General features: G+C 36.2%; 1 protein-coding gene and 1 non-coding gene across 2 annotated transcripts; one reads left to right on the forward strand and one right to left on the reverse strand.

The window, feature by feature from the left end:
- Nucleotides 1-589: 589 nt before the first annotated feature.
- LOC122737555 lies at nucleotides 590-692 on the reverse strand. Its single transcript, XR_006354383.1, has one exon. It is a non-coding gene; the product is annotated as a U6 spliceosomal RNA (small nuclear RNA).
- Nucleotides 693-11,128: 10,436 nt separating this feature from the next.
- Nucleotides 11,129-12,275, forward strand: LOC122736396 (protein disulfide-isomerase A2-like). The gene is made up of 2 exons (XM_043978590.1): nucleotides 11,129-11,250; nucleotides 11,353-12,275. Exon 2 carries the CDS (start codon nucleotides 11,413-11,415, stop codon nucleotides 11,998-12,000), a length of 588 nt encoding a protein of 195 aa, XP_043834525.1. The 5' UTR covers nucleotides 11,129-11,250; nucleotides 11,353-11,412; the 3' UTR covers nucleotides 12,001-12,275.
- Nucleotides 12,276-12,529: the final 254 nt, after the last annotated feature.

Raw genomic sequence — 12,529 nt, forward strand, 5'->3', positions numbered from 1 at the left:
TCCACTACAAAATATAAAGTCTCTGTCATTTAAAGCTTTTTATAACCTAGCCTCTTCCTACATTTTAGCCCTCTTCCCCTCTGACACACTCTAAGATCCAATGTCTTTGGCTTACTTGCAGTTCTTCAAACACACTTCATTTCTTGTCTCTATTCTTTTGCACTCAATGTCCCCATGCCTGGAAGGCTTTCCCTCCTCAGCTCTACCACCTCTATCACTTCTTAGGCTTCCTTCAAAACAGCTCATATTCCACCTTCTCCAGGCTTTACCTGGTACGCCCTGCTGCTAGAGCCTTCCATCTGAGATTATTTTTTATCTACTCTGAATATATTTTATATGTACATGCTTTTTATATATCATCTCCTGCATTAGAATAAGAGCCATGAATATAAGAATCATTTTTCTGCCTTTTCCTTTATCTAAAGCACATAGCATTATTCCTGAAATCTCCTGAGTTCTTAATAAATGTTTGTTTATTGATTGGTAGAATGAATGATCTCCTTGACAATACTCCCATTCTCACTCTAACCATTCTTTTTTTTTTTAAATTATTTATTCATTCATTTGTTTATGTCATTTTTTATTTTTTAAAAATATGGAACTCTTCATGAATTTGCATGTCATCCTTGTACAAGGGGTATGTTAATCTTCTCTGTATCATTTCAATTTTAGTGTATGAGCTGCCAAAGCACAAATAACCATTATTTCTTTATACAGGTGTTGAAGCTATCTTCTAATGTATAGGTTTGATTATGTCAATCTCCTATTCAAAAATATTCATCTTTCCTATTATCTAAAGGCTAAAATACAAACCCTTAATGCCTAACTGATAAAGCACTCCCTGGCTTGATTTTAATCTAGTTTTCAAGCCTTATTTCTCTTTATTACCTTCACATACTTTATGTTGCATACAAACTAGACTACTAGTTTAAAACTGTTGAAAAGCAATTTGTAATTAAGCTAAGAAAGTAATTAAACCATCCATACCCTTTGATATAGAGATATCACCACTAATTATATACTCTCAGGAAGTCAATAAAAAAAAAGATCTCATTATATACCAAAGTTTTTATAGAAACATTTTTTGTAGTAAGAAAGATCTGGAAACAAAAGTTGATTCCATTAACTAGGAAATGGCTATGTGAAATAGAATATAATATTCTATAAAGTGATAAATATGAAAAATATGGAGAAGTCCAGAGAGACTTATATGTGTTAATTTAAAATAAGTTTATATATATATATACAAAAATTAATTAAGCACAACCAGGAAAACAATATACAAAATGACTAAAACAAAAAGCAGGAATTGAAATTGTTATATAATTACAATAAGTAATCTTATCCCTAAAGAAGTGATTTGAGAATATTTCTTATTTGGTTGCAGAAGTAAGAATTTAGGGTTTGACATCATACCTATAATGTTGGACTTGATTGATGTGTTTTTCTTTATGTGTTTTTTTCTCGTTTTAAAAATCTGGTTTAAGAGTAGTAGAAGGGGGCAGCTAGGAGGTGGTGGGCAGCTAGGTGGCACAGTGGATAACACCCCGACCCTGGGTTCAGGAGAACCTTAGTTCAAATACAACCTCAGACACTTGACACTTGCTAGCTATGCAACCCTGGGCAAGTTATTTAACCCTCATTGTCCCACAAAAAAAAAATAGTAGTAGTAGATGGGGCATGGGAGGTGAGATAAATTGGAAAAAAAAAGGTGTTTTAAAAACAAAAGATAAGGGGGCAGCTAGGTGGCACAGGGGATAGAGCACCAGCCCGGGAGTCAGGAGTACCTGAGTTCAAATCTGGCCTCAGACACTTAACACTTACTAGCTGTGTGACCATGGGCAAGTCACTTAACCCCAACTGCCTCACTAAAAAAAAAAAAAAAAAGATAAAGTTCTAAGAATGTTGCTGAGTGAAATTTTAGTAAAATCTGAAGTTGTACAGAACTTAAAAGCCAGAAACATTGAAATTGAAAATGCCACCAGCCAGAAAATAAATATTCCTCACCTCAAAATGAGTGAGAGGCTTTTATAGGCCAATTGCTTATGAAGTCTGGTAAGACAATGAGCTTTCCTTCAGGGCAGAGATTGCTTTCTTATCTCTTTATTTTACCACTTCAGTAAATGTTGTTGAGTCATTTCAATCCTGTCAGACTCAGAGTTTTCTTGGCAAAAATACTCAAGTGGTTTGGCAGTTCCTTCTCCAGTTCATTTTACAGATGAGGAATTGAGGTAAACTAGATTAAGTGACTTGCTCAGGGTCCCACAGCTATTACAAGTCTAAGGCCAATTTGAACTCATGAAGATTATTAGTCTTACTGATTCCAAGTCTAGTGGTCTAGCCACTGTAGTACCCAGCTTAGCTCTGGAAAACCAATGTGTTTATGAGAACCTGTGGAGGGGTATTTTAGTTCTATGACTGATTTTCAATTTCCTATATGACACTGCTTTAATAGAATTATGTAAAATGAAAGTGGGGAGAGCCATCTTTTTAAATTTTTCAACCTCTTGTTATACTAAGAAAGCTTCTAATATTTCTCTATATAAGTAATTATAATTCCTAGTTTTTAGACTTACAGCTGGTTGTTTACATGAAGTTTGTCTTTTGTCAAAGGCCTTTTCTTTCCCTGAGATGATTTTAGATATTTTGTGATTATTATGTTAATTGTTTTGCAAATATAGAACTATCCTTTCATTTCTAGCATGAATCCAAATTTCTTCTAGTGGATTATATTCTGAATTTGTCCCTTTGATTCCCTTTCAAAGATTTTAATTAAAACAATTTCATCAATATTCAGTAATGAAATTTGATCTTTTTTTTTCAATTTTGTCTATCCCTGATTTTTAGTTCACTTTTCATATTGGCCTCCATGGTTATGATTGCTAATTGTGTGCTTTCCCCATCATATCCTCTCTTTGTCTGCCACCCCCCCCACATACACACACACACACACACACACACACACACACACACACACACACACACACACACACACACACACACACACACACTATTCTTTATGGAAAAGAAAGTAGTAGAAGAGAGGAAATGTGACCAAAGAAAGAAATTAGCTTCTCTTCTACAACCTCCTCTCTTTCGCTTATCCAGTCTCTGGTCACTAGTTCTTTCTTCCATTTCTTCCTTGTACATCAGCTATGCCACCTAAAAAAGTGATATTTGGTGCACGTGAAGGGAGGATGGTAACAGCCACTTTAAATGTGAGTTCATTCTCATTGACTGAGCTAATAAAGAAGTGTATACTCCTAGTTTCAAAGGTTTTTGTACTTCCAAATATGCTATAACTTCTCAACAAATATTCCTTTCTAAAAGCTAAAAAGCACAACAAAGTTTTCTTACTCAGCTCTGGTCTTTTCTTCATGAATGCTTCTACCTCTTCTATTACATTTTACATCATTTTTATTTCCTTATGTGATAAAATACTGGGATTTAGCAGATACTCAAAGTATCTCCACCTGGAGATTAATCTAAACTGATTGTATCAAGTGATAGTGATTGACTGCTGATTAGTCTACTTCAAAGTTAACTAGATTGTAATCATACCTGGCTAGCCCTTAAGAAGATATGGTTCTCAGAAGCTAGACTGTGAACTTAACTTGAAAACACCTTCAATTTCAGTGAACCAATTGATTTGGAGGATACCAACCAATCAGCTTGAAGCAGTGTGTAAGGACCACCTCGGTTCAAGACCTATAAAAAGCTTCCACAATCAGTTTGCCAGTGAGTTCCTGATTAAAGCAGGCTGGTGACGGAGGACTTGAGGAGGAACCAGACAAGGCTGGAACTCTAGACTAGGTAGGCCTTCTTTTTCTTAACTTTATGAACTCCATGTGAATACCTGTATGCTTTTAATAAATGTTTAATGCCCAAAGACTGGTACTGAAGCTTTTTTATTTAAGGCTATCACACAATCTAGATTTTAAACATCACACTTATAGAATTAAGCTTAGTCTTTTGCACTGATACTTTTTGGTTGCATGATTTTATATTTCCCTTTTTGTATTATCATATTTCATGATTTTCTCTCTTTTATTCTAAGTAGCTGCCAGGTCTTGCATCATCCTAATAGTTGGCTCCTTAGTTGTTGGGGTTTTTTTTAAATTTTCTTTATATTTATAATATTTTTCTTTGAACCTGGATTTTGGACATGTCATGTCTAGAAATTTTGATATGTTTTATTTTTCTATTTGCCCTCTGGTTCTAATAAGTTTGGTCAATTTTTATGATTTCTGAAAGTATAATATCCAAACCTTTTTGGATTATTTCCCTTCAGGGTTCCAATTATCCTTTAAAAATTTATTTTTAGTTAAAAATCTACTCTACTCAAATCCCCCAAGCCCATTGAAAAAGAACAAAAAAAGCAACAAAAATACACAGTCAAGTAAAACAAATGCATTCATTGGCCTTGTCCTAAATGATATGTTTCATTCTATATTCTGAATCAATTACCATTCTGTCAGGAAGTGAATATCACATTTCATCTTTGATTTTCAGGGATCATGCTGCCATTGAATTGATTCAAGTACTTAAGTCTTTCAAAGCAATTTGTTTTATAATGTTGATGTTCTTTTATAAATAGTTCTGATTCAGCTCACTTCATTCTGCATCAGTTTATAGATTCCAATGATTCTTAAATTATCTCTCAATCTATTTTTCAGAGCTGTTGTTTTTGAGAATAGATTCCTTATATTTATTTCTACTTTCCCCCCAATATTTTGGTTAAATATTTCTTATTCTTTCAAAGTCTTGAATTCTCTTACATGTTTTTAATTTTTCAAGACCACAACTTGGATAAGATTTCCATTTCTTACATGAAAATATTTATTCTCTTTTTCATTTGTTCCCAAAGCTCTTATATTACTTTTTATCTTTTGCTCTATTTCTTTAAGACTCTTGAAATCCTAGTGATGAATCTATTTTTTTTAGTTTAGTATTTTATTTTCCCCCAATTATATATAAAAATAAGTTTTAACATCTCTTTTTTTTAAATTTTGAGTTCCAAATTCTCTTCCTTCTTCCATCCCCCTTCAAGAAGGCAAGCAAGTTAGGGGCAGCTAGGTGGTGCAGTGAATAATGCACTGGCCCTGGAGTCAGGAGTACCTGAGTTCAAATCTGGCCTCAGACACTTAACACTTACTAGCTGTGTGACCTTGGGCAAGTCACTTAACCCCAATTGCCTCACTTAAAAAAAAAAGGCAAACAAGTCAATACAGGGTAGTCATGCAAAACATTTCCATATTAGTCATGTTGTAAAAGAAAACAGAAAAAACCTCAAGAAAAATAAAGTTTAAAAAATATGATTCAATCTATATTCAGGCATAGTAAGTTCTTTCACTGGAGTTGGATAGCATTTGTCATCATAAGTCCTTCAGAATGGTCTTAGATCATTGGTTTGCTGAGAATAGCTAAGTCATTCACAGCTGATCAAATGGTCTGAGTTGGACTGGGCTCCACTCTCACACTGGTACAACAGACCTTTGCTACTGACCTTCTAAGTTGTCTTTGACTGGAAAATTATTTCACCCTTTCCTTTGGTGAGTTCTGCTGCTCCAGGAATTGTCTTATGACATTATATAAATGTATTTGGAGGCGTCTTGGAGAGAGCTCAGCTAAGTTGCTGCCTTTCCTCTGTCATCTTGACTCTACATCCATACCACTTCAACCTATTTTCTTTTCCCTCTGAATCTCTGTTTGCATTTGCACAATTAGTCTATTCTGGGTTTTCTTCCTGGAAAACTTTTGACCCATAGCATTTCTTCATAGTGTTCAATGTCTTTTTTATGTTTACATGTATATGTATAAGTATATGTATGTCTATGTATGTATGCATATGCATATATATGTGTGTGTAATATACATTTGTATGTGTATATATGTGTGTATATATATGTATGTGTATATAAATATAGACATACATATTTCCAGCCTCAGTTCCTGATTTAGTACTTTGTAATGAGGTCAGGTTTTAACCTTACAATACTCTTAGACCAGGTTGTCAAGTTGTCAAACTCTTTTTTGCTCCTTCCACCCCATGATTGGTTCCAACCACTGATTTCTACTTCTTGAGGGTTTCTGCTTTCAGCACACTTAAGTACCATTGCGCTTAGTTAGAAGTCTGAAGCTGACTGTCTCTTCAACAAAATGCTATTTTCTTGTGTCTCCAGGGGTACTTATGGAACCAGGGCACTGGATGGACTTTCATCCTATTGGACTCCTCTAGTCAGGATACTGGGTGTTTTTCTGCCCCCCTGAAAGTAGTGATGTTTCTCTTCTTCTTCCTGTCCCTTATTCTCTTACCCTCATCATCAGAGCTTCCTCAGTGAAGACACTATTGTTTTTGTACCTCCTAAAGGTTCCCATCAGGGCACCTTTGTTGTCTTCTGATCCATTTACCTATGCTCATGCTGGCTTCTCTGGCAGGACCCCACTTCTATTGTCCCTAGCATCTCGTTTTGTTTTGTTGTTTTTTTCCAGTTCTACAGTGATGATTTTTTCTCTTTCTCTATAATTGCTGGAGAAAAAAAGGAGGAGAGTTGAACTTTTCTGTGACCATCTTAAGCCAGAAGTTAGTGGTATAAATATTTAATATAGATTGTTGTTCTACTATTTCTTTAATAAAATATATTTCTTTTGAGTGAGGTCTACCCTTTCCTAGATATTCTATTCCACCAGATAACATCAATGAATATTGGTCAAAATTTCCTCCTAGTAATATGATTTCTATTTCAAGGTCACCAGTGGTTCCAGAAGTGGGGTCCATGCCAATTTTTTAATCAGTCAGTTCAGCAATGAAGTTCAATTCTATTTACCCAATTAATATAAATTACCTTTTATATCTATTTCTCTATCTATCTATCTAATCTATCTACAAATATAGACATACTCTCTTCAAAGATCTGCAAAGGACAGAAGTACATATAATTCCTCCCAACAACTGAGGGGCATACATTCTTTCATACCATCTAGATTCTTAGGGGTGAGGTCAGTATTAAGGCAGTTCCTACAAAGCACTGATTTCACCAGGTTCTGCTAAGTGAGTCTCAGTTATCACTGGGCTGTGTTACAAAGGTCAATCCTTACTCCTTGGGGTCTTGATGTTGGACTGTTTGGCTGTAAAACTCTGCATGAACTTCTACTCCTTGACGTCTTGGTGGCTCATTCTCCTGAACTTTCAGATCTCATAAGATCATAGCCATCTTCAATCTCTTTCACCTAAAAGAGAAAAGAGTAAGCACTGAAGCAAAGAAGTAAAGTTCATATTTGTGTGTCATATGTTGGCCTCAGATGGTAAGGTCCCTAGATCTCTTTATAGCACTATTTCTCTCCTCCCATCAAAACAAGTGGGAGAATGGAAGCAGACCTAAAGGACCAGTTCTGGTGGTTTAGTGCCTTTTAAATATAGGCCAGCTGTGGCTACACAGTCAACAAAAAGTTTCTTCTTCATCATGTGGCTAGTAGACCACAACCAGTAACAGGGTGTCTGTACATGCACCAAATTTCTCCAATGTACTTCCATTGCATACCATCATCCCTCTGCAGGAGCAGGGTCCTTATCCTCTTCCATACTGATACCTGCTGTTATAAAATAATTCATATTGTTACACTTCAAAATGGAGAACACCCATTTAGTTCATCTTTATAAAATCACAGAGTTTAAAAGGACTTCAGAGATCACTTAGTCCAATTTCTAACATACATCAAACCTTTTCATGAAGTCCTACAGTGAAGGGAAACTCACGACCATCCCATTGCCTCCTGAGGTATCTTTTTTTGCTCTAATGATTAGTGTTTTTTTAATCAAACTAAAATCCACCTCATCACAACTTCTACACTTTATTTTTAATTCTAACCTCCAGAATCAAGCAAAAAAAATTGTTGTAGCTCCTCCTTCATATGCTTGGAGAAAGTTATCATGTTCCCTTTAAATCTTCTTTAAAGAAAGAGCCCCACTTTTTCTACTTATTCTTACAAAGAATATTGTTGAACACCTTCACCATTTTGATTACTTTCTTCTGAACACTTTATTTTGAAATTGGTAAAATAAGACATTCATCCATTTGTTTAATAGCATAAACACAATTCACCATTGTACTTGCAATGTTATAATTGGATACTATTCAGTAATATGGAAAATATTTGCTGGGTATTCATAGTAGCTTTAATCTGACAGTCTCTTCCAAAGCTTGACCTGTCCACTCTTCCAGTTCCATTGTTTTGTTTACTACAGGAATATGTGGCTCAAAAAACCAGTACAACATTAGCCATTTTCCCCATAAATGCTTCACAGACTAAAATCTTGCTGATGGTAAAAGAAGTTCTGTGTAACAAATGATGCCTGCAACTTAATCTTAGCAAAAAACATATCACAGTCCACATAGAACAACTACACAAGGTCCTCTAGCTTATGGGGTATCTCTACAAACATATTTCATTTCTATTAAATTGGCTTAATTTCATTTCTTCCACAAGGACCCATGCCCAACATGTCATGTGCTTCCTTTGATATCTCTTATGACATGTCCTTTATCAAACTATTATTTTTTGCTTTCCTTTCAGTGACAAGGCATTATATCATTTTGACAGGTTATGTATATTTGATTTATCATATTGGCAAAATAATCATGATTAAGTATTTATCATCACTGACAAGAAGTACATTATGTATACATTATGGGGTAAATGTTCTGCTCAGTGCATAGGAGATTATGCATGTAACTCTTATTAGTATACAAATAACATCTGATTTCTCTTATGAATTACTGATAAATTCATCCCCGAATTTCCAAAGGCATTCTTTGGAAGTTCGTGATGAATGTAGTAATACCGCCCTGATTTCACTTCTTTGTTATACCAAAAAGGAATGACAGAAGCAGCAGATCCCAGAATCTTTAGAGACAGAAACCCTAATCATAGGGCCAGGAAAGTAGCCTGTAGCTTAAGTTTACTACCAGGTGAAAGACATAAATTGTTATGTCAAAATATGGTCATCCTATGTCATAGGACACTGAAATATAGGCAGTTGAAAATCATTCAAAACCCTTCACTAGCTCACAAGTTCAAATTCCTTAGGTAACATTTGATACCCTTTAAGGATTTATAGCATCATCTCCCTGAAGTGCCTTCCCACTGTTTTCTCTACCCAAAGAATTATAGCTATCTTGTTAAAATCTAAAGCAAATAAATATCTCCTCCTCTAGGAAATCTTTTTCAACTGATACCCTGTCCATTCCCAGTTGTTAGTTAACCATTCTCTTATCAAACTTCTGATAGTATTTTGTTTGTATCTCATTTATAGTTATTTGTATGTGTCATTTCCCTTACTAGAATCTTACCTTCATTAAGACAATGATTATGTCTTTTCTAATTTGGTATCTCATCAAATGACTAGCAGAATTCTCCAAACATAGTAGTTTCTCAATAAATTTAACTTGAATTTTAATAACAAGAGACTGGGAAGTACTTTGTGGTCAGAAAGTCAGATAAAAGCAATTCTGAGATTCTACTTTATAATCATCAGAGTGGGAAAGATAATATAACCCGATGCTGCAAAGTTTATTGGTATGGGACTTTTTCCTCATTGGTGGAGATCAAGGCTCCATACTTACATGAGACAAAGCTGACAACACCAAGAGAGAAGAGAGATCAAGGATCTTCAGGTTCTTCAGTTGCTTCTAACTTCTAGCATCAAGAGAGAAGACATGGGGATTACAATCTCCAAGGTCATGAAGGGAAAAAGAATCTAGAAAGAAGACAACATGAAGTTTGATCATGTCTTTATTCTCAGATTGCTACCCTGGAGACTTCAGAGAATTTCTCCCTTTGGATAAGATCTCTGTCACTCTTAGTTGAGCTGAGTTTAATTTTTCTAATGGAAGAGCTGCTTCAGTCTTTAATATCTGATATATACTCTCATATGTGAATCTTTTCTGATTTCTGTTTTGTTAATAACAGATATATATGTCTTTCTATTTGTCATGTGTGTTCATTGTGAAACTGATAGATATAAAGTATGGGGTCCCCTTTCTCATATGAATAGTAATCAGGAGGTTAACTTGAACCTTAAAAGTACATCACCACCTGGGCAAGTCACTTAACCCCAATTGCCTAAAAAAACAAACAAACAAAAAAAAACCAAAAACAAAAAAAAAGTACATTACCAAGATTAATAATATTTAAAGGAGCAAATGGATGTAATTATAGCCTGGTACCCCCTTGTCTCTGAGGAGATCATAGAGGAAGCCAACCTCTGGTCTCAATTTCCTGCTTCCTGTCCTGGCAGAAATTAAAGTCGGCCTTGGACAAGGGTTAAGGGAAGAGAAAATAGAGATTTATCTATTCTGACCTCCCTGAGATGCACATACATAACAGTACTTTTCAGTGAGACAAAAAGAGAAATGATAAATGTTGAAGAGGCTATAGTAAAACATATACGTCAATGCAAAATTGATGCACCTAAGAATGGGTACAACCATTGTAGAAAGCAGTTATAACAAAAAGTTACTAAACCGTTTATGCCCTTTTATCCAGCTATACTGGTGCTAGACCAAAAAAGATCAAAGAAAGAGGAAAAGGTCCTTTAAGTTCAAAAATATTTTTAACAGATCTTTTTTTTTTTTTTTTTTGTGGGCAACTAGATTGCTCAGTGGATAGAGTACTGGATCTTGAGTCAGGAAGACCTGAGTTTGTATCTGACCTCAGATACTTACTAGGTATGTGATCCTGGGCAAGTCACTTAACCATGTTTGCCTCACTTTCCTCATCTGTAAAATGAGATGGAGAAGGAAATGGCAAACCACTCCAAGTATCTTTGATAAGAAAACCCCAAATGGTATCATGAAAGGTGAACATAACTGAATTGATAGAACAGCAACAACAAAAAGAACTATAAATTAAAGGAATATCTATCAACTGAAAAATAACTAAAAAAGATATGACTGTGATAAGTCCTATTGTGCTATAAAGAAATGGGAAAATAGTTGATTTCAAAGTGACATTGAAATATTCATATGAACTGATGTAGAGTGAAATAAAAAGAAACAGAAAGAAGTATTATAAAATCAAGATCAATATTATAAAAATGAGAATCTTCCCCCTCCCCTCCTAAAGACATCCGCCAAGATCTTTGGGGCCAGGATCCTCAACCACCTTCTGCTCTTCATCAACCAGACACTTAACTCACACCGGGAGCTTCTGAAAGATTTCCAGGAGGCTGCCCCACCTTTCAGGGGAGAAGTATGTAGGGGAGGAAGGGATGAGGGAGATGTGGGCTCACAGGGCTGGCCTTTCCTGCTTCTTAGTAAGTGGCGGCTCTGCCTGGCTTGGTCTGTGCCCCAGGTCTTGTTTGTGGTGGTGGATGTGGCTGGAGAGAATGACCACGTGCTGCAGTACTTTGGCATGAATGCCACAGATGCCCCGACTCTGCGATTTATCAATGTTGAGACCACCAAGAAGTATGTGCCCAACACTGAGGAGGAGATCACAGCTGCTTCTATTACCACCTTCTGCCAAGACATCCTTAGTGGCAAAGTCAAGCCCCACCTCCGGAGTCAGGAGATCCCAGCAGACTGGGACCAGAAACCTGTCAAGGTTCTTGTGGGGAAGAATTTTGAACAAGTAGCCTTCGATGAGACGAAGAATGTGTTTGTGAAGTTCTATGCCCCATGGTGTACACATTGTAAGGAGATGGCCCAGACCTGGGAGGACCTAGCAGAGAAATACAAGGACCATGAGGATATCATCATTGCTGAACTTGATTCCACAGCCAATGAACTAGAAGCCTTTGCCATCCGGGGCTTCCCCACCCTGAAATATTTCCCAGCTGGGCCAGACCGAAAGGTGATCGAGTATAAAAGTGCCAGGGACTTGGAGACCTTCTCCAAATTCTTAGACAATGGTGGTGTCCTGCCGGAGCCAGAGCAACCTGAGGTCCCCCTCCCGGAGGCTGGAACCAATGACAGCAAAGCACACAAAGATGAATTGTAGTTGGCCACTTCCCTCTCCTCAGTCACGCATCTCAGAGGTCCTGGAGAATTCAGAACTTTTAAGTTAAATCACCTTGACCCTTAACTTCCTTCTGACAAAGCTGCTCTTCCTTTCTCACTCTCTTAGGCACCTAAGGAAGGTCTCCTGCTCCCTTCCCCACCTCTTGGTCTTTTGGGTAGGGTTCCTGGGGGGAACAGCAGGCAGAGATGTGAGAAATGGGGGAGAAGTCTGACCTGGGTGGAGAACAGATGACACCAAGATAATAAAGGTTTAATAAAGGCTTCCATAATAAAAAAAAAAAAATATTATAAAAATGAGGTTTTAAGGACTTTTATAAACTAATAATGAAATAAACAGAATGAGAACAATTTGTCCAATAACAACACTGTAAAAATTCTTTGAAAGATGTTAAAAACTATGATGAGTAAAATTACCATTTATGACTCCAAAGCATCAAGGATAAAACATGTCCTCTGTTATCCTGAGTCTATCACCTATGCAGAGATGATAGATTAAGGATCCAGAATCA

Source organism: Dromiciops gliroides, chromosome 1 (genome assembly GCF_019393635.1).
Source record: "Dromiciops gliroides isolate mDroGli1 chromosome 1, mDroGli1.pri, whole genome shotgun sequence".
Lineage (NCBI taxonomy): Eukaryota > Metazoa > Chordata > Mammalia > Microbiotheria > Microbiotheriidae > Dromiciops > Dromiciops gliroides.

Excerpts from the sequence above, each read along its gene's own strand:
- LOC122736396 (XM_043978590.1), top strand. The coding sequence starts at position 11,413 with ATGAATGCCACAGATGCCCCGACTCTGCGATTTATCAATGTTGAGACC.